General features: G+C 43.1%; 1 protein-coding gene across 1 annotated transcript in view; it reads left to right on the forward strand.

Moving 5' to 3' along the window:
* Positions 1-27272, forward strand: part of LOC124594417 (kelch-like protein 10) — a 132184-nt gene that overhangs the window by 50937 nt on the left and 53975 nt on the right. Inside the window, exons 3-4 of the mRNA XM_047132788.1 lie at positions 8183-8391; positions 25084-25335. Coding sequence (XP_046988744.1) covers positions 8183-8391; positions 25084-25335 — 461 coding nt within the window. The remainder of the gene's footprint in view (positions 1-8182; positions 8392-25083; positions 25336-27272) is intronic.

The following is a 27272-nucleotide window of genomic DNA, read 5'->3' on the forward strand; positions in this document are numbered from 1 at the left end:
GTTGTAGATATAAAAGAAAACTAACAAGCTCATGTCAGGCAACACGATATACCGGTATGTCACCGTCAGCTGGGCTAAGCGCAAAAGCCTTCACATTAAATGCACATGGAATTAAAAGGCAACAAAACAGCTCGTACGTGGCTGTTGCCATGCAGCAACTGCTGGCTGTCACCAGCCACATAAAGGACGTTTCACTGCGTTTTAATTCAATATATATTTAATTTCAAGACTTAATCTTAGCCCAGCTCCAATAAGTATGTTTTTAATTGATTTTATTTGGTTTTACTGATGGTAACATATACCATGTTACCTGACATGAGCTTCTTTGCTCTAAAATTTGTCATCGCCATATGTTACTTTACCTGTCCGTGTATTTCTAAAGCAGACAATTTTACAATTGTTGAAACCATGATCAAGGTTTGTCAATAAACCTTCACACCTGCAACTGGTTGGCTGATTTTCTTAGATAATTTATTTACCTTCGCCACTGCAGCTATGTTTAAAATTTAGACGTCAGTGACTTAATATATTAACAAACAAACTAGATTCATCGGTTTAATGTTACAGTAAAGTAATAAGAAATGTAGCAATTTTAATTTGGTAAACGGAATAAAAAATCTACGTTTCCTGCAATATTTTTGATTTTTGTACTCAATAAAACTTTTTTGAACCAGGTATATTTTGTTACTAATTCTCCTAGATCAATGGTTCCCAAATTGGGAGTGGAGGGGGTAATTACGCCTGACTGGTAAAATGTAATTTTTTGAGTGCAAACCAAAGAGTTCAGTTGTGTTTTGGTAATGAAACTAAATTATTTTGCTGGATGTGTCTGCCTATGAGGGCTCAGGATGGTCAAGCAGAGAGGCAGGGTGAGGACCCATGTCATGCCCAAGGTGTCAATGAGACAGCTTTAAATTAACATCCATTTTTTGCTTAGAGTTTTACCGTGATTCAGTCTCCTCCTAGTGCAGCCTGATAGCAACTGTGCTGCATAGGCGTAACACGAATGTGGTGAGTGATGTGTCAGTGCCCATTATGGAACCTGTGGTCTTAGCACCAGTGTTGCCCGTGCTCACTTCTGCGGCCTTGTGCAGGGTGGAGCTTAGCCTGACTGCAGACGTCTGCCAAAGCCTCAACACTCTCATTGAGTGTAATTGCTCTGACACTTGCCCACAGAAATCTGAGTACCCCTGATGACGATTGTCGTGTTTGTGAAGAGGTGGAATTCCGAATAGTGACACAGAGGACAGTTAGAGCGACAGTCCCAGCATATTTCCAGTAAGGCGATACACCTATCGCCAAGGAGTAGCGATATTAAGTGTTCTGTTCCCAAGTCAAACAGTCTGCAGTTGGACAGATTAGTTCTTCATCCGTGGGAGATTTTCCCAGCCTTCATCTTCAGTTAGCCATTGTTGTGATCAGCAGAAATGGCAGCTCACGGAGTTGAGGTCCCATCCTCCCTCCCTGCCCCTCCTCCACATTCGAATGGCTGCTGACTCCTAGAAGTAGGCTCCAAACTGACGGCGGCTGGCAGCACTTCGTTGTATGTCACCAGCTCATCCTGCAACTAATGGAACTGGCCTTCCATCAGTATCAGTGATGCAGATGGGATGATCAGACTCTGAGCACTGAGTGGGAAGAAGGAGAGGGATATATAGTGGTTGAAGATGTGATTTCCCCATATGAGACACCAAATTCACTCTAATTTTTCGAACCTATCAGTGTTCTCTGCTAGACTGATGTTTAATTTCATGGTTTCAGAGAGTCCTTTTACGCAAGGTTTACAGCCTGAAAGTCGTTCTTACGTAATATTTATGTGTAGTTACTTCATACTGCCCCGTTAACAGAATATCGTTACACCTCCTTTGCAATGATGTCATGGAGATGAATCAGGTGGCTCTGATGCTCTCACTCGCTTAATCTGTGGCACTGTGCTGCTTGCTTGTTTGTGTTTGGCGCCTCTGAGTGTTTAACCACATTACACAACCACTGCATACTTGCCAGGCGTAGACTAGACATTGTTCCGGACAACTCAAAAAATTTATTCTTCACTCTAATACTGTTTTGCTGTTCACATGTTTAAAAAAAACCTTACTATTGTCACTATTTCGTAAATCTCATATATTGATTACGTACATTACCAATAACTAAATATATTTATAATTCTAGTATTAACACCTAATACAATGTGGCGGAGTTTACAGATAGCGTAATGAATGTACAAACATCATCTTTCTCACATAGTTCAGCCACTACACACATACTTTGTACAATGCACCTCGTAAAATTGAAACGTATACATCACATATGCTTAAATATCTCGTGAAAATGTATTTTCTGAGTTGTAGGTAATTCCAGCAACAGGCCATAAATTGGTTCATTACTCACTTTGCAACAATAAAGGAACAAATGAGAGCTTAACAGAACAGTAAGTATGTAATGGCTACTAAACTGCTGTAGGGGCTAAGCTATGTTATTATTATTATTATCATTATTATTATTATTATTATTATTATTACTATCATTTTTAGTAGTAACGGTAGTAGTAGTGGTGGTAGTAGTAGTGGTAGCAGCAGTGATAGTGGTCAGGCCCAAAGTGTAGGCAATCTAAAGTCTTCCAACTTCTGCCAATTCAGATTAAACGGGTGTGCAAGGTGTGGGTGAAGCAAGTGTCGTTAGGGAGAGATGTGGTGCAGAGGAGGCATGTTCTGTAACAATCCTCAATGTGGATACTTTTTTTCCTGAGAAGCGTTTGTAGGTAGCACTAGCGATGCGCTGAGAATCCTTCAACATTTTACAAAAAAATATGTTGTTAGAAATAAGCAGTATCAATTGACCCACTGACCAATTAGTTCGTGGTTTAATAAAAATACCTACAAAATCTAAATATCATTTAGCTTTTGTCATTTGAGAAATGAAAGTGTTCAAAGAAACTTCTTTTTCGTTCTGTGGTTTAATTAGGCACTAATATTGATATTAGAGTATGTTCGGGGGACGGGGGTTCGAGCTAATATCTGATTGCTCTCGGAAGTGTTGGGAACCAGAGATCCAAAACAGATTTTGACACGTCCTTATTCACCCCAAAGACCAATGACTGGACAAAATAACAAGATTAACGCTGCTGTGTCTGTATTTTTTTATCTTATTAAAGCGTGAGCTAGGTCCCAAATCTAATTATAAGTTTAAAGTTAAGCACAAGACCTATAATCCCATGTTATTTTGACTCTCATGTTTCTTTTTAAAATTGTCAATTTTTTCTTTTCAAGTAGCAGACTGTTCTATTCACCCCATTTTACGGTAACTCCAGACGAGCTTGTAGAAGTAAGAGACGACTTTGACTATTGTCTGAATCTCTGCTGTCCGTTCGGGAGACGACTCATTTAACGTCTGTGAAAATACTAAATGATACGCAAAAGTAAAGCGACTCCTACTCCCCAGTGGACGATTGAGCTTCTCTACTCCTCTGCTTTTCGGACTTGTGATTTGATGACAAAGCATATCTAAAGCAAAAAATTAATCTTAAGTAACACGACACGTATTGCAAGTAAACTGGCGGACCTCTGACAAGGAGGAAGTCTTACCCTTCAGCCTGACATGGCAATTGTACTTTCCCTTCCGTAGCGATGTTGGACTGCAGCTTTCCTTCCTTTCCTTACTCCAAAAGACACTCGACACAGCTGCGCGCTGCCATTTAATGAACAAAATACGAGCTTATCGAGTATCGGACAAGATTAGTGAATGGATTTTCGACTTAAGAGGAGGTAGAGCTCAAACCTTTATTCTGAACGGGGCGAAACGTAATGGTAATTTAGAGAGTTCGGTAGGGGTGTGCTATAGCGTATATAGCTGTAACATATATATAGTTTACGATATACGTAAATGATCTTGTGGGTAGGTTTGGAAGCTCCATGAGGCTGTTATTTTTAGGAAAAATGCAATATCAGAAGACTATAGAGAAATACAAGAAGAGCTGTATAGGATCTATCATTGGTGCATGGGCTGACAGTTGATCCTGAACGTAAATAATTCTAACTTATTGCGCACATATAGGCGAAGAGGTTCCTCACTGTTCGATTACGTTATTGATTATTGAGAACAGTAACAATTGTAGACTAAATGTAGCTTAAATTCAAAGAAATACTGTCGACGGCAAATGAGATGTGTATCAAATAAACTAATACCAGATGGTCTGACCCCCTAAGGTACACAAAACAGGTCAAAATTTTATTGCAGACGCAACGAAAAAACATGCCAAATTTCAAAGAACGCAAAAAACCCAAGATAGGCAAAGGTTTACAATTAGTACCCTCACTGTGCGATAACAATGGCGATGTTACGCATAATAGAGCTATTAAAACAGAGTTTTAAACACAGTTTTTCGAAATTCCTTCACCAAAAAAGGTGAAATAAATATTCTTGAATTCGAATCAAGAACAACTGCCAGCACGAGTAACTTAGAAGCAGATATCCTCTGTGCAGCAAAGCAGTTTGTACTCAGTAAAGTCAGGGCCTCCGCTCCAGACTATATACCAGTCAGGTTCCTTTCAGAGAATGCTGATACAATAGCTCCATACTTGGCAATCATACACGAGTGCCGGCTCGTCGAAAGATCCGTACCCAAAGACTGGAAAGATGTTCAAGTCACACCAATACCGAAGAAAGGAAGTAGAAGTAATCCGCTGAATTGCAGACCATTATCGCTAGCGTCGATATGGATTTTTGAACATATACTGTGTACGAATACTACAGGTTACCCCGAAAAGAACGATTTACTGGTAAAAAGCCGACGCGGATTCAGAAAATATCTTTCTTGTGAAACACAAGTAGCTCTTTATTGTCACGAAGTAATGAGTGCTATCGACAGGGCATTTCAAATTGATTCTACATCTTAGATTTCCAGAAGGCTTTTGATACCGTGCCTCACAAGCGACTTCTAATCAAATTGCGTGCCTATGGAGTGTCGTCTCAGTTGTACGGCTGGATTCGTGATTTCCCGTCAGAAATATCACAGATCGTACTAACTGACCGAAAGTCATCGAGTAAAACAGAAGCAGTATCTGGAGTTCCGTGAGAATGTGTTAAACGCCGCCGGCCGTTGTGGCCGAGCGGTTCTAGGCACTTCAGTCCGGAGCTGCGCTGCTGCTACGGTCGCAGGTTCGAATCCTGCCTCGGGTATGGATGTGTGTGATGTTCTTAGGTTAGTTAGGTTTAAGTAGTTCTAAGTGTAGGGGACTGATGACCTCAGATGTTAAGTCCCATAGTGCTCAGAGCCATTTGAACCATTTTTTGTTATACGCCCTCTGCTGTTCCCGATCTATATAAACGGTTTAGGAGACAATCTGAGCAGCCCTCTTAGATTGTCTGCAGATGATGTCATTTACCGTCTTATAAAGTCATCACATGATAAAAAGAAATTGCAAAACGATTTATACAAAATATCTGTATGGTGCGAAAAGCGGCAGTTGACGCTAAATAATGAAAAGTGTGAAGTAATCCACATAAGTGCTAAAAGGAATCGGTTACATTTCGGTTACTGGATCAAACACACAAATCTAAGGGCTGTAAATTCAACTAAATACATGGGAGATTACAGTTACGAGTAACTTGGACTAGAAACATCACACAGATAATGTTGTGAGGAAAGTAAACCACAGACTGCGATTTACTGGCGCAACACTTAGAAAATTCAACAACAGGTCTACTAAGAGACTGTTCACATTACGCTTGTCCAACCTTTTCTGGAGTACTGCTGTACGGTGTGATATCCGCATAAGATAGGAGTGACGGAGGACATCTAAAAAGTGCAAAGAAGGGCAGCTCGTTTACTCTTATCGCGAAATAGGGGGGAAGAGGGGGGAGGGTGCCGCGGACAGGATATGTGAATCGGGGTGGCAATCATTAAGGTTGGCTGGTGATTTTGGGGGGGAGGGGGGAGGGGGGAGGGGAGGGGGACCAAACAGCGAGGTTATCGGTCCCAGTGGTTTAGGAAGTCGGCTGTTCACTTTCAGAGGAACCATTTCGACATTTGCCTGAAGGATTTAGGGAAATTCCGGAAAAGTTAAATCAGGAAGACAGTACATGGGTTAGAATGCGAGTCCAGTAGGCTAACCACTGCGCCACCTTGCTCGGTAATCGTTAAGGCAAAGGCGATTTTCGTTGCGGCAGGATCTTCTCATGAAATTTCAGTCGTGTACTTTGCCCTCAGAATGTTAAAATGTTTCGTTGGTGCCCACCTACATAGGGAGGAATGATCATCACAATAAAATAAACGAAATTAGAGCTCGCATGGAAAGATTTAAGTGTTCGTTTTTTCCGCACGCTGTTGGAGAGTGGAACGGTAGAGAAATAGCTTAAGGTGGTCCGATGAAACTTTTCTCTGGCCCCTAATTGTGAATTGCAGAGTAATCTTGTAGATGCAAGTGTAGACGAAGGTGAACCGTAAAATACGTACGCGTAAGTCTGGAGAAGCCCGAAGTGGCCCAAGATTGTATGTGCAAGCAGCTAAAAGATATACCCTTGTAAAATGAGATGGTTCATTTCAAAATAAAAATTTTATAGTCCTATGCAAGGCTATTAGGAAACACTATCTTCATTATATAGAAGATATAGTCTCTGAAATATGGTGATTCTTTTCCTGTTGTTTTCAGTCGGCCCATCAGAATCACTGAAAGGTCCTTTATGTAGGCCAAGAACTATAGCAGATACAATATCAACCACTGTGGGACTTTCGTTACTCCATTCTGAGTTCGTCTCCGCAGTTAAGTCAGTATACACTGAGGTGACAAAAGTGAATGGGGTAGGATACGCACACATACAGATGGCGACAGTATCGCGTACACGACGTATAAAAGGGCAGTGCATTGACGGAGCCGTCATTTGCACTCAGGTGATTTGAGTGAAAAGGTTTCCGGCTGTGTTATGGGCGCTCGACAGGAACTAACAGACTTTGAACGCAGAATAGTAGTTGGAGCTAGACACATGGGACATTCTGTTTCGGAAATAATTAGGGAATTCAATATTCCAAGAACCACAGTGTCAAGAGCGCGCCAAGCGTACCAAATTTCAGGCGTTATTTCGCCGGCCGCTGTGGCCGAGCGGTTCTAGGCGCTTCAGCCCGGAACCACGCTTCTGCCACAGTCGCAAGTTCGAATTCTGCCTCGAGCATGGATGTGTGTGATGTCCTTAGGTTAGTTAGGTTTAAGTAGTTCTAAGTCTAGGGGACTGTTGACCTCAGATGTTAAGTCCCACAATGCTTAGAGCCATTTGAACCATTCAGGCGTCACTTCTCACCACGAACAATGCAGTAGCTGATGGCCTTCACTTAACGACTGAGAGTAACAGGCGTTTGCGTAGAGTTGTCAGTGCCAACAGACAAGACTGCTTGAAATAACCACAGAAATCAATATGGGACGTCCGCAGAACGTATCCGTTAGAACAGCGCGGCGAAATTTTGCCCGCAACGCCTCTCCTGGGTTCGTGACCACATCAATTGGGCCCTAAGTGGCTGCAAACTCTCCGCCTCGTCAGATTAGTCCGATTTCAGTCGGTAAGAGCTGATGGTAGGGTTCGAGTGTGGCGCAACCCCACGAAGCCATGGATCCAAGATCTCAACAAGGTAATGTGCGAGCTGGTGGTGGCTCCATCATAGTGTGGGCTGTGTTTACATGGAACTGACTGGTTCCTCTGACCCAACTGGACCGACCTCTGAGTGGAAATGGTTATGTTCTGCTACTTGGAGCCGATTTGCAGCCATTCATGGATTTTACGTTCCCAAACAAGATGGAATTTTTATGGATGACAAGGCGCTGTGCCACCAGAGCACAGTTGTTCGCGATTCGTTTGAAGAAAATTGTGAACATTTCGAGAGAACGATTAGGCCGCCGAGATCACTCTACATGAATCCCATCGAACATTTATAGGACGTAATAGAGAGGTCAGTTCGTGCACAAAATCCTGCACCGGAAACGCTTTCGCAATTACGTACAGCTATAGTGGCAGCATGGCTCAATATTTCTGCATGGGACTTCCAGCGAGTTGTTGGGTCCATAGCACGTCGAGTTGTTGCACTAGGCCGGGCAAAAGGAGGAGCGGCACGGTATTAGGAGGTATCCCATGACTTTTGTCACCTCAGTGTGGGGCTGAGAGAAAAGTTGACGCGGCTGCTGAGGTTTTTTTACCGAAGTTTGGGCGTGAACATCAGCAGGAACTCGAGCCAGAGGAGCGCGGACGGCTGCTGAGGACGGGGCCGCGCTTGTTGAACACCAGGCGGGCGCTCGCGCTGTCCGATCTGTACCGGCGGCAGCTGCTGTGCGACGCCGTCGTCCGACTCGCTGACGGCGGATTCTTCTTGGTGCATCGCGTCGTCCTCTCTACCTGCAGCATGTACTTCAGGTGCGTACCTACAACAGTGCACACTTTAAGAAAAAGGGGCTGAATATACACTACTGGCCATTAAAATTGCTACACCACGAAGGTGACGTGCCACAGCCGCGAAATTTAACCGACAGGAAGAAGATGCTGTGATACGCAAATGATTAGCTTTTCAGAGCATTCACACAAGGTTGGCACCGGTGGCGACACCTACAACATGCTGACATGACGAAAGTTTCCAACCGATTTCTCATACACAAACAGCAGTTGACCGGCGTTGTCTGATGAAACGTTGTTGTGATGTTTCGTTTAAGGAGGAGAAATGCGCACCATCACGTTTCGGACTTTGATAAAGATCGGATTGTAGCCTATCGTGATTGCGGTTCATCGTATGGCGACATTGCTGCTCGCGTTGGTCGAGTTCCAATGACTGTTAGCAGAATATGGAATCGGTGGGTTGAGGAGGGTAATACGGAACGTCGTGCTGGATCCCAACGGCCTCGTATCACTAGCAGTCGAGATGACAGGCATCTTATCCGCATGGCTGTAACCGATCGTGCAGCCACGTCTCGATCCCTGAGTCAAAAGATGGGGACGTTTGCAAGACATAACCATCTGCACCAACAGTTCGACGACGTTTGGATCAGCATGGACTATCAGCTCGGAGACCATGGCTGCGGCTACCCTTGACGCTGCATCACAGACAGGAGCGCCTGCGATGGTGTACTCAACGACGAACCTGGGTGCACGAATGGCGAAACGTCATTTTTTCGAATGACTCCAGGTTCTGTTTACAGCATCATGATGGTCACGTCCGTGTTTGGCGACATCTCGGTGAACGCACATTGGAAGCATGTATTCGTCATCGGCATACTGTCATATCACCCGGCGTGGTGGTGTGGGTTGCCACTGGTTACACGTCTTGGTCACCTCTTGTTCGCATTGACGGCACTTTGAACAGTGGACGTTGAATTTCGGATGTGTTACGACCCGTGGCTCTACCCTTCATTCGATCCCTGTGAATACCTACATTTCAGCAGGATAATGCACGACCGCATGTTGCATGTTGTACGGGCCTTTGTGGATACAGAAAATGTTCGACTGCTGCTCTCGCCAGCACATTCTCCAGATCTCTCACCAATTAAAAATGTCTGGTCAAACGTGGCCGAGCAACTAGGTCGTCACAATACGCCAGCCACTACTCTTGACGAACTGTGGTATCGTGTTGAAGCTGCATGGGCAGCTGTACCTGTACACGCCATCCAAGCTCTGTTTGACTCAATGCGCAGGCGTATCAAGGCCGTTATTACGGCCAGAGGTGGTTGTTCTGGGTACTGATTTCTCAGGATCTACGCACCCAAATTGCGTGAAAATGTAATCACATGTCAGTTCTAGTATAATATATTTGTCCAATGAATACCTGTTTATCATCTGCATTTCTGCTTGGTGTAGCAATTTTAATGGCCAGTAGTGTACGTACCTTGTAAAGAAATGGAGCAAATAACTAAAAAGTCAACCAGTCAGTTTGGTGCCATGTGTTTCGGTTGCGATGAAAATTGGCGTGGATGCCAGAGAGGAAAGCAGCCGGCCTGGCTTGGCGAAGATTTGGAGAAAAACAATAGACCTTGGATGTCTCGGAATGTGACTTTTTGCAGTACAGAGGCAGTGGTCTACCCAACCTTGCACGTCTAAAAATCACTGGAGACCATCGAAAAACGTTGCAATGAATCACAACGCTGCATTTAAATTATATATATCCTGATTCCTATTTCAAGACATATCAGCAAAGATGGTCAGTCTCACACCACCTCATCTTGGAAGATTAAATACTTTTTTTCGAGCAACAGATACTATAAAATGATACTACAAGCTAAACTACTGTGATGGGAGGCACTGTCATCTGGTTGGATTGAACAAACACTCGTTGAGTGAACCAGTCTGGGTCCTAGTTAGCAATGGATGCACAAGACTTCTTCAGAAACATACTTGACTTATACACTATACAATCACCCATTACAGTAAATTTAGCAATATTTCTGTGGTGTCACCGCCAGACACCACACTTGCTAGGTGGTAGCCTTTAAATCGGCCGCGGTCCGCTAGTATACGTCGGACCCGCGTGTCGCCACTATCAGTGATTGCAGACCGAGCGCCACCACACGGCAGGTCTAGAGAGACTTCCTAGCACTCGCCCCAGTTGTACAACCGACTTCGCAAGCGATGCTACACTGACAACTACGCTCTCATTTGCCGAGACGATAGTTAGCATAGCCTTCAGCTACGTCGTTTGCTACGACCTAGCAAGGCGCCATAGCATTTGATATTGAGATTATAAAACATATACAAACAAGAGCGATGTACACCAATTATGGATTAAAGTTAAGTATTACATCAACTACGTACTTTATTTGCTACCATTAACTCCCTTTAAACATATCGGTAGGACATAGTTTACACGCGCATCTTTAATGAATACACAGTGGCTTATCGACAGCAACAGATGGACTAGAGGAGACAGAATACGACCACATCCTGTGGCCGAGAGGTTGCAGGCGCTTCAGTCTGGAACCTCGCGACCGCTACGGTCGCAGGTTCGAATCCTGCCTCGGGCATGGATGTGTGTGATGTCCTTAGGCTAGTTAGGTTTAAGTAGTTCTAAGTTCTACAGGAGGAGTCCCATAGTGCTCAGAGCCATTTGAGCCAACTAAATTCAAACACTCAGTGACTCCACACAAAGATGTAGAAACGCACTGGATATATGGATTTCACAATACCATGTGGGTTTTCCCATGAGCGTCGATAGTTATTAAGTGTTTTACCGACTGCACCCAGTGTAAACGCAGCGTTAATAGTAGCCTAGTATTAACGGAAGTACGTCGTCATTAGTGTTTAACAAGTGACACCATTCAAGTCGCACAGCACTGTAACTGTTGCGAATTTGTTTCAGAGCTGTAGGTCAAATGGGTACAAGCTTTCTGGAATGTGCAGTATTTAGAGCGTCTATGGGTTTTATGGAAAAGTTACTTGTGTTTTGTCAAATGCAGTCGCAATTGCTCATATTCACACAGTTGCAGCACACTGCCCACTGCGAATTAAAAAGTCGCGGACAGATGTTTAAATTCACGTCTGGCCATCAAGCTTAAGATTTTATTCAAGGGAAGCCCTCTTCTTCTTCAACGGCATAGTTGAATGGCAGCGAAAATATTGAGATGACAGTCGTTCGGAGTGAAAAGGATAGACAGTCAACGTAGGAAGCATGCACCTCTACTGCAAAAGGAGCATGAATTGTGCTCTTTTGGAAATTATTTCTGTCTCCTGTGGAAGATTGGCCTTCCCTCTGGAAATCCACATGTTCCGAAATTAATAAATCAAGCCACAAGTCTTTGAAATACAGAAATGAGTATCCTTTGATTTTAGTATTTGGTAGCAGCAATTCCAATTAAGACAAGTGGTGACAGGTGTAGGTATTACTGAAACCCACGTTTTATAAGTCATGTGTTCAAAATATTGACCAAATTTGTTTACAGAAGTATGGAAAGACCGGTAGACACCAGCCTCAGGAGGGGTTCCAGAGAAATGTAAGAACTCACTGAACAATACTGAATTGCCACTTACCTCAGAAGACAGACTGAAGAAAAACAAACATATATTTAAAGCTTTTGCAAATTTAGAGAATATTTTTGGCGATATTACTGGAATACACTTTTTGAAATTCTGGAGCTAGAGGGACAAAATGCAGGGAAGGACGTGTTATCTGCAACGTGTACAGCAACCAGATTGCAGTTGTAGGAGTCGAAGGACGTGAAAGAGAAGCAGTAGTTGCGAAGGAGGTGACATGTTTTTAATTTGGAAAGTGGGCTATAGTTCAGCGAGCAGAAATAAGAACTTTGTGGTTTCCCGATGACATAATTCTGTTAGAGGTGGTGAAGATCCTAACAGAGCAGTTCAATGAAATAGGTAGCCTCTTGAAAAGAGGTTGTAAGATAAACATCAAGAAAAGTAAAAAAAGGAAGGGGGTAACTGAATACAGTAGAATTAAGTCGCAATCCGGAGAGAAATGGGTTAGGAAATCTGACACTTAAAATAGCCAATTTCGCTGTTTTAGCAGAAAGATAACTAATGATGGCCGAAGAGAATAGAAAACTTAAACTGGCAATAGCAAGAAAAGCCTTTCTAAACAGAATTTTTTTTAACATTGCATATAAATTTAAGTGTAAGGAAGTATTTTGCGATGGAATTTGCCTGGAGTGTAGCCTTGTACGGAAACTAAACGTGTATGATAAGCAGTTCAGACGAGAAAAAACAGAAGCTTTTGAATTATGGTTCTACAGAAGAATGATGAGGATTAGATGGGTAGATTGAATAACTAACGAGAAGGTCCAGTATCTTATTCGAGAGAACAACTTCATTCAAAGCAGTGATCAGTTAATAGCATCAAGGAATTAACTTTATCGTTTGTTTTGGTTTAGCCACGTTCCGACATATACAGTCAAGACACTTCTGCTCATCTTTGTTCTAAATAGCCGGCCGAGGTGGCCGAGCGGTTCTAGGCGCTACAGTCTGGAACCGCGCGATCGCTACGGTCGCAGGCTCGAATCCTGCCTCGGACATGGATGTGTGTGATGTCCTTAGGTTAGTTAGGTTTAAAGTAGTTCTAAGTTCTAAGGGACTAATGATCTCAGAAGTTAAGTCTCATAGTTCTCAGAGCCATTTCTTTGTTCTAAATAACGACAGTAGAGCTCCAAGCGGACAGGATGCTTCCCTTTTGGATACGATAGAAAATGACTGCGAATAGTGTTGTTTATGTTAATATATAACATAATTTTTACGAATTAGAGCACGTGAAGTGTAATAAATAGCGGCAATAACAAAAGAAAACACACCACATTAATCTTCATTAGGTTCACCAAGGACGCTGAGAGGACACTGCAGGACAGTTTATTTTACGATTCTCTTCTAACATGCAATTTGTTAAAGAATGTCGTCTTTTTAAATAACAAAAAAAATCTAGTAAACAGTAGAACAGCTGACCTTTTACGGAAAGACATCGTGTATCTACACAATAATGTGAAATTTTCTTCGCTATACTTCCACCCAAATCAGTGAATGTGAATCGTAGGGCACCTGTATGGAATAAGATACCTACACTCATGTTAAAAAAAAAATAATAAAAAAACAGAACACCTTGAAAGACTAGAGACAGGACGTTCATATTTACAGGACATGTATGTTGTGCAGAAATGAGTAGCATTTGAACCATGTCGGTCCACGGGTTCAAGGTCGTCATCGATATCACTGCGCGACACAACCTACGGGTACAATGTGCCTGCGGATCTCGTTGTCGCCATAAACCAAAGCTAATGGATCAGTGTGACTAGAGCGGACGTGCAGGATGCCTCACACACGTATGCGCGAACCGTACCGAGAAATAAGCGAGCTTGAAAGAGGACGTATTGTTAGCGTGAGAGAATGTGGTGCATCCATCCGGGAAATTTCTGCTCGTGTGTGACGAAGTGTTTTGGCAGTGCAACGGGTGTGTGCAGAATGGTTCACGGAACGCTGTAAAACACGACGAGATGGGTCAGGTCGCACCACCCAGAGCACTCCCTGAGAAGATCGACACCTCATCCGAATGGCACTGCAGGACAGATCTGCGTCCGCCTCGGCTCTGAAGCAACACTCGAACTGCGTAACACATCGTACACTATCAGGAGTGACAGTCCGTCGCCGTTTACTACGCCTCGTCTTACGCACGCTTCGTCCACTTCTCCGCTTACCTTTGACGAATGTGCAGAAATATGCTAGACAGCAATGGTGTATGGAACGACGTCACTGGGGACAGTAATGGCACCAGATAGTGTTTTCGAACGAATCCAGGGTCTTTTTGTTTGAAAATGATGGCCGCAATTTGGTTCGCCGCAGACAGGAGGAGTGCCATCGCAGTGACGGCAATCGCACAAGACATAAAGCCCCAACTCAAGGCCTTATTGTGTGGGGTACTGTTGGGTACAACCACAAATCACAACTGATGCGTCTCCAGGCCACTGTGACCAGTGTGACCTACGTGAATGACATCCTGCGACCCCTGGCCATACCCTTTCTGCACAACACCCAGACGCCATTTTTCAGCGAGACAATGCACAACTACACTTTGGTGCATGTGCCTTCTTGGGCCGCGTGGAGTGGCTGCGCGGTTAGAAGTGCCTTGTCAGGGGTTCCGCGACGCCTCCCGCCGGAGGTTCGAGTCCTCCCCCGGGCATAGGTGTGTGTGTTGTTCTTAGCATAATTTAGTTTAAGTAGTGTGTAAGTGTAGGGACCGATGACCTCGGCAGTTTGGTCTCTTAGGAATTCACATACATTTCAACAAAATTTGCCTTCCTGGTGTCACAGGACGTCAGCCTTTTGCCATGACCCGCCAGATCGCCAGACTTGCCACCAACTGAAAAAATGTGGAATATGGTGGAACGATGGGAACAGCACTGGGACCCAATGCCAACCACCACAAATGAACTCTGGAATCAGGTGAAAGCAACATGGACAGCATGGATGGCTATACAACAGGACTCAATTCGCCGCCTCATAAGCGTCGATGCACTGACGCATGGAACAAGTTACCAGGGCCCACGGCGGACTCTGTGGCTACTAGGCAACAGGACACATGCTGAACCGGCGCAACTGAAATGCTAATCATTTCCGCATAACGTACTAATGTGTATGTCTGCGAATATGAAAGTCCTAACTCTCCTCGTACAAGGTCTTCTTCTTTTTTCTCAACATGAGTAGACATTTTTAACGTACCAAATAAGCAACCACAACCGTAACTGGAGCGAAAATACACAGCTGTGATATAAAATGTCAAGAGCAGTTCAACTGTATGCCAATTCAGAAGCAACCAATTCCACATTTTGTTGCTACGTCTGTTATATGGCAAGAATCTGCAACAGATTCGCTTCTGAAGCAAAATAATTACATTTACAAAAACACTTGTGGATTAGAAGGTCGAGTGAAGTGTAAGAATGTGCAAATCATTTAACTCCATAGAAAATAGTTACCTGTCAATGAAAATGCCTATCATACACATATCGACGGCCGAGGTGGCCGAGCGGTTCTAGGCGCTTCAGTCTGGAACCGCGCGACCGCTACGGTCGCAGGTTCGAATCCTGCATCGGGCATGGATGTGTGTGATGTCCTTAGGTTAGTTAGGTTTAAGTAGTTCTAAGTTCTAGGGGACTGATGACCTCGGATGTTAAGTCTCATAGTGCTCAGAGCCATTTGAACCATTTGAGCGACCACACCATTTCGGATAACATTTAAAGTCTTGTAAGTGATGACTTCCCTGGGTGGGAAGTTTCCCAGTGCGGTTATTTCATGAGCATTATTCATATCTGCATGAACAACAGCTAGGGTAACTCAATTTTGACCACGACGAACAATTGAAGCTCACGCAAAATCAAACTAACTCCACTTAAAATTACAGGACCAAAGGACCACGAAGAAAGAAACTTCTCATTCTGAGGTGTCGTCACTTATACGATATTAATGTTATCCAGGACTGTATGATCATATTCTACCTCCGCTAGTGCATCTGTTGCTGCCGATAGTGAAATATGTATTCGTTCAAGACTGTAAATTGAGGTGTATGGGTTAAAGAACGTGGAGGTATTGCTAAACGTACTGAAATGGGTGAGTGTACTGTACGTACATACAGATCACATTAAACAAGCAAGAGTTCGTAATGACAAAACATCGCTAGGGCTCTAGCTGACTGTCCTTTTCTTAGTTGTGTATTGCGTGATGAAATAAACATATTAATTTGTGACATAATACACACACAATTTAAAGATGAAACTCTCATATAATTTATGCCACCGCATATTACGAGTTCCAAGGTGCCTGCCTTGATACGACACACTGATCTTGCCAAAAGGTGAGAAGTGTATTTGTGAGAAGTAAATGTTAGAAGTATATCTAATATATATATTATCTTTGGATCTATGTGATCTCGCCTAAGTTATAATTATGCGCTGATGCTGAAGAACAGTTGCAGATGTGCCACAACACATCAACACGTCGTGTAGATGGCATTCGGTTGAAATCGGAAATCGGAAATCGTTCGCTGTATGGTATGATCTTAGTCTTGACTCCAGAATGAGATTTTCACTCTGCAGTGGAGTGTGCGCTGATATGAAACTTCCTGGCAGATTAAAACTGTGTGCCGGACGGAGACTCGAGCTCGGGACCTTTGCCTTGAGTTCAAATCTCGGTCCGGCACACAGTTTTAACCTGCCAGGAAGTTTCATATCAGCGCACACTGCGCTGCAGAGTTGAAAATCTCATTCTGGAAACATCTCCCAGGCTGTGGCTAAGCCATGACTCCGCAATTTCCTTTCTTTCAGGAGTGCTAGTTCTGCAAGGTTCGCAGGAGAGCGTCTGTAAAGTTTGGAAAGTAGAAGAGGAGATACTGGCAGAAGTGAAGCTGTGAGGACGGGGCGTGACTCGTACTTGGGTAGCTCAGACGGTAGAGCACTAGCCGCGAAAAGCAAAGGTCCTGAGTTCGAGTCTCGGTCCGGCACAACACTTTTAATCAACCAGGAAGTTTTTTGTCTTGACTGCCAAATTTACGTAAGCTTACTTCAGGATTCGATAGCAGCTAAATATTCGTGAGAAACAAAACTATAAATATGACTGCTGCTCATTTCATTCGCAACAGTTTAACCCGTAATCTCAAATTCCTGTCCACCCACACCCTCGAAAATCGCGACATGTTCGGATAAACAGTCAAATTTTTGTGGCAAGAAAGAATATATATGTCATTTCTGATTGTTTCACTCGCAGCAATTTCATTTTTCGCTTTTTTAATCAGATTGAAGTAATGAAATGGAAGAAATTCATTACTCTTATGTTGCAGAACATAATACTGTCGCATAATGAGAGTCCCAGAATGTGTTACAAACACTAAGGTGAAAAAAATTAGCATGTACCAGAACGCATTGCTACTTCCTTCAACTCTCTAACTGTACGTCTCTAAGCGCATGAACACAGCGATCGCATACGACCTTGAGCAATAATAATGTTCACCTTAAATGCTCCTAGGACTTTTACATCCAGTGCGTCATTATCTGACATTTAACTATAACAAATCGTACCTAGTATGATGTGTTTTGTGATTAATCTTCATTGCGCCATTGCCTTGAAAAGGTGTACTACCATAATGCGCAAGTTATAATGTGGAAGCAATGAAATACGATGAATCCAATATGGTATCTTAAAAGCAGCGAGCGACGGACGTGATGTGACAGATTTCCGATTTCAGCCGAGCCCCAGCCACCGATTTCCGATTTCAGCCAAACACCAGCCGCATGCCGCAACATTTTCAAATTTCGGTCACTCATACAACACACTGCCTAAAGAGTTTAAATTAGGAGGTGGTGTGGATAGGTATTATTTATTATGTATATTTATGATACATATAGAGTACATTAAAGAAACAAGGGTCTATAAGGATGAAGTATCTCTAGGACTTTAGTTTGAGTACAGTGGTGCTCAACATTGTTTAGAAGTGGTATATCAGTTACGTTGCTCCCTTGGCGTTGATTATCTCTGTCCCGGAACAGTTCGTGACCAAGCCATTTTAGTGTAAATTAGTGTGAGTTTTAAAAGGTACTTCCTAAAAATAAATCAATAATATTTTGTAAGTAGGGCCTGACTATTGGATTAAAAGCTTATCTTGCCTTAACTTTCTTTATTCCGGATTAGGAGCCTGGTGGTGACATGGCGTTTCTGTTAGTTCTTGCTGATTTCGCACATGCCCTTTGCAGAGTGTTGGATGTATCCGTTGTGCTACTGGGCGTCAGAGGCGAAAGAATAGGATGGGGGTCAGTTGTGGTTACGCACTACAAAGCAGATCTCGGTTCGCTGGATTTCGCATCCTGAGGAACCTGCACACTCTAGCACAATATGCAACAGCATTTCACACACTAATACCTCAGGCGACGTATAACAGTTAAATCAAGAGAAAACGGCAACAATAAACAGCAAAACAAAAACAAAAAAGACAAGAGTTGGTTGAAAGTTGTATGCTGTACACAGAGTGAATCACTTAAAAAGATACACCTTGAAATTTTAAAAAATTTTTTGGCTATTATTCAGCAACCGTACGCTGTTTAATTTCAGAAACATATGTACAGCCACATCGGTTGCACAAAATTTTTTCAGTTGACCACTGTTTCGACTGCGCTAGGACAATCTGCATCAGAACAAAAAGTAACATGGAATCACATCATAATTTAAAATGTCATAGTTTATTCCTATGACATTTCTGTTTGACGAGAGCACCTTTGCTCAGACGTTTTAAACTATGGTGTGATTACATGTATTCCATGTAACTTTTTATTTTGATGAGGATTGCCCTAGTGCAGTCGAAACCGTGGGCAATTGACAGAATTTTGTGCAACCGAAGTGGCTGTACATGCGTTTCTGTAATTAAGGACACATCTCTTTCGCTTGGTGACCGGTTCAAGATATCGAAACGAGGTTTTCGATGAGTGATAGTGGACAGACGCGTACTTAATTCTGGGTAGTAATCTTAACTCTTGTACGAGTTACTGAAAACAATATTTTCTTTTAATGGAACAATGTACTTTTTTAACGGCATTCCAAAGTTTTTGAAAACATGAGTGCAATGGCATAACGCTTGTTGGTGCTGGCGTTGAAACTCTTCATAAAAATACCTGAGAAATGAGCCACAATTGAATTAGGCAAGGCAGGCGGAATTGCCTATCGTGGTGTAAACGCCAGCGAGTGGGGTTCTCATTCCAGACTCCGCCGTTGTATCGTGTCTTACTACTCTGCAGTTCTTTCCGTTTCAACTGTTCAGTTGAACACGCGTTTTGTGGCACCCCCGTTTCATTTTTGATTATTAAAGTTCGGAATAATCTAAAAACCTAACCTTTGACCTATGTGAGCGCGGCCTAATGGTTAAGGGGCATCGGTTTTGGCAGTTAATTTTGGCCGCTTAACAAATTATACTCAGGAAGTATGGGTTCTACTACAATCAAGGTCGTTTAAAGTTTGCACTGTGCAAAGTAAGATGCCGTCGTAAAACACAATGGGAGTCAGTCACTATCCTCGTCTTACACATTTACTAAGGTGTAGTCTCAACACAGGTGCAGTATATCGAAGTATCGCCACATGTTATTACAGCAATGCTCACACGTGGTCCACACTGCAGTCCATTACCCAGAGCGAACACGTATAATCGGCATTCCGCAATTTTATATTCACATTTTGGTAGAAACAAGTGTTTTTGTCACTAAGTTGTATAATTATAATGATTTACTGAGGGTCAGCCCATGTGATAGGGACACACTGAGCCGCTAGTACGTCTGCTCCTAACCTCCCACTGCACTAGACTTGGCCACTGTTTCTATGTTTCGATACAGTGTATCGATACGTGGAACTGTTTCAGTGTTTCGGAACGGCTGTGGTTCAGTGTTTCGAAACAGTGGTGTTTCATTCCGCCCCTGTCTCGGATATCCGGACCAGATTCGATCTCGAGACAGACACAGAAACTGTATCGTTGTTTCAAAATAAGGCTGTTTCAGTCTACCTGTGCTTGGAACGGAATGATTGTATCGAAACAGTGATGTTTCATTCCGCTCTGTGTCTGACGAGATTCGGGCTCGGCACAGGTACTGAAACACAACATACCACTTCGTGAAACACTTTCAAGAGTGTCGAAATCGTTTTGACAAGCAATAGCATGAAGCTTAAGATATCCGAAAATAAAGCTTCGTTTCTAGATGACTGTCCTATTCCGAAATGGCGTAACATTTGCTTTATAAACATTAACCAAACAATAAAACAACGCATACTATTCACATTCAAAATAATAAATATGTGAAAATCATTCAGTTGAATTACACTTTTTTTTATAACATACGTTTCTCTTTTCAAGTACAGTAATTATATTAAGAAACGCAAGTAAGCCGAGAACATTTTGAATTAAAAAAAAGGCGTAGAGTGACAGTTATTATACATATACATAAATTTAATGTAGGTATAATTGCAATCAATCTGTTTGACATATCACTGATAGTGTAATGGTGAACGGGAAGGGCTGGGAAGCATGGTGAATTTATAGTAACGGTTCGAAACACTTTGAAAGACAAAAATTTTTCTGTTGTATTTTGTTATTTATTCGAATTATTTGGCATTATTTGTGAGTCTGTAGTCACTGTGCCTATTATCCACAATGATTCCCTTTGTGTGCATGGGAATTAGCAGGATGGGTATATTCCCATACTAGCGGAATGTGGGAATCCCAGTACCATATCCGTTGTTTCTGCAGTTCGCTCCCACCTCCAGTTCCGTTCGTGGTTGTTCTTCTGTCTTCAGCTATGGCTGTCCTCAGCCAAGTATGAAAGTCACACGACACGAAAGCAGCGCATTTGCTGCATGAAATACGAAACTGCCAAGACGCCTAAGTGATAGTTTCATACTATCTGCGATATGATTAGCGCTCTCGCACCTCGTTTGTGTTTATATGGACATACCTATACAGTAGACATTCAAGATGATAAAATGTCTAGGTTTATTGGATTACAAAACACAAACTGTTTCACTGTTTCGAAACAGCGTATCGAAACATTACATTGTACTGTTTCATTTGTTTCGAAACAGTTACGTGTTTCAGTTTGCCCATCTCTACACTGCACCATCACAACAACGACACACACACACACACTGAACCACAACAATCTCGCTGACTCGGCGCCCACGGCGCTCGACAATCGATCTTTTACTTAATCGCAACCTTTGTGAACTGATGATGATGATCTCTGAGTAAAACACCGAAAAATATTTTGGTCAGGAATAAATCAGGGGCAACAAACCCACTTATAAAAGAAGGAACATTAGAAAATGAAAATACTGTCTCCCATGGAAAACCAACAAACAGTTGGCATGTAAGTGTCATTTGCAGACGCACCGCTCATCCAAGATTTTACCTTATTTGTTGCTGTAGGCATTTCGAATACATCTAATTTTTAAATGATGTTATCATGCTTTCAGCTGTTAGAATTGTATGTTTTGACTGCAATTTCGGCATTAAGCCGTTTTGAAGCATACGATTTTGACGTACAGTTTTTGAAATTACAATTAAATCAATACCATTAGCTGCTGACGCGTTGATATACACCAACGGGGACGGTTGAAAATGTGTGCCCCGACCGGAACTCAACTTATAGTCCACACACTACACTCGTAGTGCCCTTGCCTTAACGATATTAAGATGGCATATTCATATCGTTAAGGCTAACCGGCCGATGACCTTCTTCAGTGTGGATGCACACGAATTGCCTGAACTCTTACGGGAGACGGCGTATTTTCTGCCGCGAGTAATGGGTATAATGGCAGGGGCACTACGAATGTAGTGTGTGGCTCTGTGCCTTCGGTGGCTCAGCTGGAGAGAGCGTCTGCCATGTAAGCAGGACATCCCGGGTTCGAGTCCTGCTCGGGGCACACATTCTCTACTGTCCCCGTTGGTGTATATCAACGCCTGTCAGCAGCTAATGGTATTGATTTTATTGTAATTTCATTCTAGAGAGCTGCACGGTGACCAATGGCATCTGTTCTTTCGGACATAGACATATACGTTTATGTTAAGTTTGAAATTGGCTTGACGCTATGTTCAAATTGAAATCACAAAATAAAAATCTAACAGCTGAAAGCAAGATGATGTCGTTTAAAAGTTTTATAGAAGCTGTGGACCCGTCTCTAATTTTTAGTCTCGTAGCAACAACATTGCACGGATAGGGGGAGGGGGGGGGGGGGGGAGGGTGCGGGGCGTGGGGAGGTTTCTCCCGACCGCAGTCCACAATTTATACAGTGCTTGGTCCTTCAAGCCACGAGGTTTACATGACTACCTTTTTTTTGGTTAGATATTACATTTATTTATTTATTAAAATAAAAATGTTTCAGAGTTATGGGATACATCATTCGTTTGCGCGTACACACACACACACACACACACACACACACACACACACACACACACACACACATATTCTTGTTGGCAAAGAAAATTCAATAGTAATATCAGGCTGTTGTTCTTACAGTTCCATAGAAGTGCTAAAGTGCACCTGCCAACTACTGTCTCGATATTTTTTAAGTAAGAAAATGAAAACACAGAGTAATCGAACGGAATACAGCACCAATTATTCCACGATGACTACTACAGAACGCTAGTATTTCTTAATACAATCACCAGGGAGCAGCTGAATGAGGCTAGTCCGAGGTGGAGAAAGACTAGTGGCCTCACAAAGTACAATCAAGTTCAACTTTTTTAAGTAATCAAAGTGTCTTGTTTTAAAAAGTCATCTTATTATCTTTATATAGATGTACACTGCACTGCACTTTCACTTAAGGCTGAAGGACCTGTTATGGTAAAAAATATTTAGGAGAGGGGAACTTTGGGTTTTCTGTTGGCTTGTAGGGCGCGATATAAGCACAAGGGCTGCCCCTGGCTGTAATTGTAGAGATGAGGTTAGATGTTGGGGGGGGGGGGGGGCAAAGGGAGTACTTGAGAGAGACAAATTTCTCAGTGTACTGTTACGCACACATTGGACATGTGTTTCATGCGCGGACATTCGATTACAGTGCAATAGCTTCAATAGTACTTGCTTAATTATGAATCGGTTCGGGTTTTCGACACTGGACAGAAGCAAAGACCACTAATCGAGCGTCAAAGGTAGGCATCTACATCTACATCTACATCTACATCTACATCGACATCTACATCCATACGCCGAAAGCAACCTGATGGTGTGTGGCGGAGGGTACTTTGTGTAGAAGTTTGGCCTGATGACGTCATCTGGTCCCTCTTGCAGTTTTTCTTTGGGTGTGTAGTTTTCGCTTCATACATGAGAGGGGCACTGGGTTTTTCACGGCAGTCAGCAGTTTACCTCCCGAAGACCTTATTGTGAGAGCTTCTTCTTTTTTTTCATTGTAATTTAAATTCCCCACGGCAAACTGGAGAAATCACAGTGTTAATTTTGAGTTTAAAACAATAGGAAGGTGATAATTTTGTTGTTTAGACAACACAATTCTATGATTTGAAAATTTTTGGCGATGCTGTGAGATAACTGTCGGTGGTGATGACTGTGAGCGCACATGTTCACGACGGAGATGAAAAGACGATTGCTATAATGGAGCAATGAAAAATCTGTAAGAGGCAATTTTCTTTTTACTGAGGTCGACGGGAGGGTCGGAGGTAGAAGGAAATTATGGATACACAAAGGTGAAGCTAGGGCGGGACGTGGCTACTACCTAGGGCTTCTAAGAAGGGTATATGTCGGGATGGACTTCATGGTTGGGGAGCGGAGGATGATTGAAAATCCGGAGAGGAGAGGCGGGGTAAGACAAGGAAGAGCATATGAGTGATATGGTGTAATGGTACAGCAAGGTATCTGGATTGGTAATTAGAAGGTAGAGTATTGGAAGATGGAAGTTTCCTCTTCGGTTAATGTACGGCGTTCAAAGGTGATCCAAAAAGAGAAGATGATTTGGCAACTGGAGGAGTTGGAGTAGAATACGTGTTTGGAACGGTAAACGGATTTTGAATGCGAGGTAACGTGAATGTCCCTCTAGGATTTCAAGGGGTTCCTAAAACTTGCAACGGTTGGAGCCATAGATATTTTTCCTTACTGCTTTTTCATCCCCCTCATCCCATATCGGAGGAGTGTGGTCTGTTAGCGGTACAAACCTGTCGCTCTTCAGCCAAAAGGTTTAAAATATACGTATAGTGAAAGAATATAAAGGACGAGACATTTCCATATGTTTTTAAAATTATCAAAAAATGAATTTCATTTATGCTCCTAATATAAAATTTAACTGCTGATTTTATTCGTTTTCTTAAATGAAAAACTGAAAGATAAAACAAAAATAATAAAAAGATTTTTAAAAGGCGTCGCAGATAGATTACGATCGTAAAATGAAGCATTGCACTTTTTGTTAAAGTTAAAGGATCTATTATGGGGAAAAGTATTTAGGAGGGGGGGGGGGGGTATTCTGTTGGGTTATAGGGTGCGGATATAACCAGAGGGATCCGTCTGGTTGTAACTATAGAAGGGGATAGACGTTTTGGTGTATACTGGGTAACAGAACGTGCGGGCAAGGCTGTAATATGATAAGGAAATGGATAGCGGATTTAAAGGGGGAAGGAGAACTCCTGGTGTGAGATGGGACAGGTAGAGAAGAGCTACAGTTAACAGGATGGCTAAATACCCGGTGGGGGGGGGGGGCGGTGGAGGGGGGGGGTATTTTGGGAGAGGACAACGAGTGTTTGTAGCTGTTGGGTTAGTTGAATGTGTTAGTGTGAGAGTGGCAGCGTACCAGGATTGGCCATTAGAGCGGAAAAAATAAACTTATAGCAGTCGAACTTGCGGCTAGTTTGCGATATGCTGAGGTATTCATTGTGAGAGGGGAGAGGTGGAAATTTCATGAGATGTCAAAGGATCCCGTGTTTTGTTCAGGCGTTTGGAGGTATAGAACGTTTGTGGAGTGGATATCCGTGCAATATTGGCATAGCAGAGACTAGATGTGACAGGTGGGAAAGCTCAAGATTAATAAGTGTGGCGATTGTATTCAAGCTGATGATGATCATGTGTGTGTATGCCTGCCTATCTTTTCCAACTGTACGCCCCGCTGCCGCAGGACACTGTTCACCACAAAGCTACACACGGTCTGCAAGACGGACGTCCTGATCCCTGGTGTGACGACGGAGGAGATGAGGCTCATCTTGGACTACGCATACCTGCGCCCTCTGCCCCTGAACGAGGCGAACGTCTACCGCATGCTGGTCATCGCCGACTACCTGTGCGTGACCGGCCTGCACGACCTCTGCACCGACTTGCTCATCAGCATGCTTTCTCCCAGTAACTGCATCCACATCATGCTCTTCGCTAGGTAATTTCAGCAGTAAGTCCTCTCGTTATAAGCACAACAGACAAAAGAAAAGCCATCGCAGTATTCAGGGCAAATCAACTAAAACTTGCACCGCAAATATTGCGGGAATGGAAAGTGCTATTGATGTGCTGCGTTCACAGACTGGATTTGTAATCAGGGGCTCGTATTGTTAAACAGTCAACAGGTGGTAATAATGCTTAGAAACTGTATTTTTGTACAAACATGCGCTTTTTTAAATGGAACAATGCCTTTTTACACTAACAAACCAAAAATATGGTACATTACAATGTCAGCGGTATTTGCTGCAGGAGCCTAGTGCGAGTGGTTTACGGGATATCGTATTTTGAAAAGTTCCCGACTGACACAGTACCTGTGGTAGCACACACTAAGAAACAACCAAAGTGTATACACTAGTTATGTGGATTCTGACTAGTAACGAGACAATTGGTCGTTACTGGTTGTGTTCAAAATGACCACCAGCAGCGGCAGTACACACTTCCAGTCTGGTATCGATCGACTGGTGCACACGTGCTGCCATTTCAGCGGAGACGTCCGAGTAGGCTGCAGTAATACGTCGTTGCATATCATCGGGTATAGTTGGTATGTCCTTGTAGACAGCGTCTTTCAGATTTCCCCACAGAACAAAGACTACAGGCTTAAAATTAGTGGGACGAGCAAGCCAAGGTACAGGTCCTTTGAGTCCAGTCCACCGATTTGGAAACAAATTGTGTAGACATGCCGTGGTACTTCATGCACTATGAGGTGGACAGCCATTATGTTGGTACCACAGGTTTCTACTAGTCTGCAGAGGAACCCGTTTTAGCATCCGTGGGCGATAGTCTGTTAGCAGGCTGCGATACTTGTGCGTGTTCACATGCTCCATCTAAGAAAATCAGGCCTCCTAGCTGACTTTCACTACCCCACACCACACGTTTACACTCCTTGGACGCTCACATTCCACCTGACGAAGCCAGCGGCAATTCACAACAGACCAATAGTGCATGTTTCGGCGGTTTACCTGGCCATGATTGGTAAATGTGGCTTCATCATGAAACGAGATACATGATACGTCTTTAGTGTCCTGTCTTAATCACAGAGGGTAACACGATTCTCATAATCGTTTCCAGGCAGACCTTGATGGAGATAAATGTCAAATGAATAGAACCTAGGTCAATGGGGAGTGCATAGGACACTTACGTGAGCCGACCGCTGTGACAGAGCGTTTCTAGGCGCTTCAGTCCGGAACCGCGCTGCTGCTGCGGTCGCGGGTTCGAATCCTGCCTCGGGCATAGATGTGTGTGATGTCCTTAGGTTAGTTAGGTTGTTGTTGTTGTTGTGGTCTTCAGTCCTGAGATTGGTTTGATGCAGCTCTCCATGCTACTCTATCCTGTGCAAGCTTCTTCATCTCCCAGTACCTACTGCAACCTACATCCTTCTGAATCTGCTTAGTGTATTCGTCTGTTGGTCTCCCTCTACGATTATTACCCTCCACACTGCCCTCCAATACTAAACTGGTGATCCCTTGATGCCTCAGAACATGTCCTACCAACCGATCGCTTCTTCTAGTCAAGTTGTGCCACAAACTTCTCTTCTCCCCAATCCTATTCAACACTTCCTCATTAGTTATGTGATCTACCCATCTAATCTTCAACATTCTTCTGTAGCACCACATTTCGAAAGCTTCTATTCTCTTCTTGTCCAAAATATTTATCGTCCATGTTTCACTTCCATACATGGCTACACTCCATACAAATACTTTCAGAAACGACTTCCTGACACTTAAATCTATACTCGATGTTAACAAATTTCTCTTCTTCAGAAACGCTTTCCTTGCCATTGCCAGTCTACATTTCTTATCCTCTCTACTTCGACCATCATCTGTTATTTTGCTCCCCAAATAGCAAAACTCCTTTACTACTTCAAGTGTCTTATTTCCT

This window comes from Schistocerca americana, chromosome 2 (genome assembly GCF_021461395.2).
Source record: "Schistocerca americana isolate TAMUIC-IGC-003095 chromosome 2, iqSchAmer2.1, whole genome shotgun sequence".
NCBI lineage: Eukaryota > Metazoa > Arthropoda > Insecta > Orthoptera > Acrididae > Schistocerca > Schistocerca americana.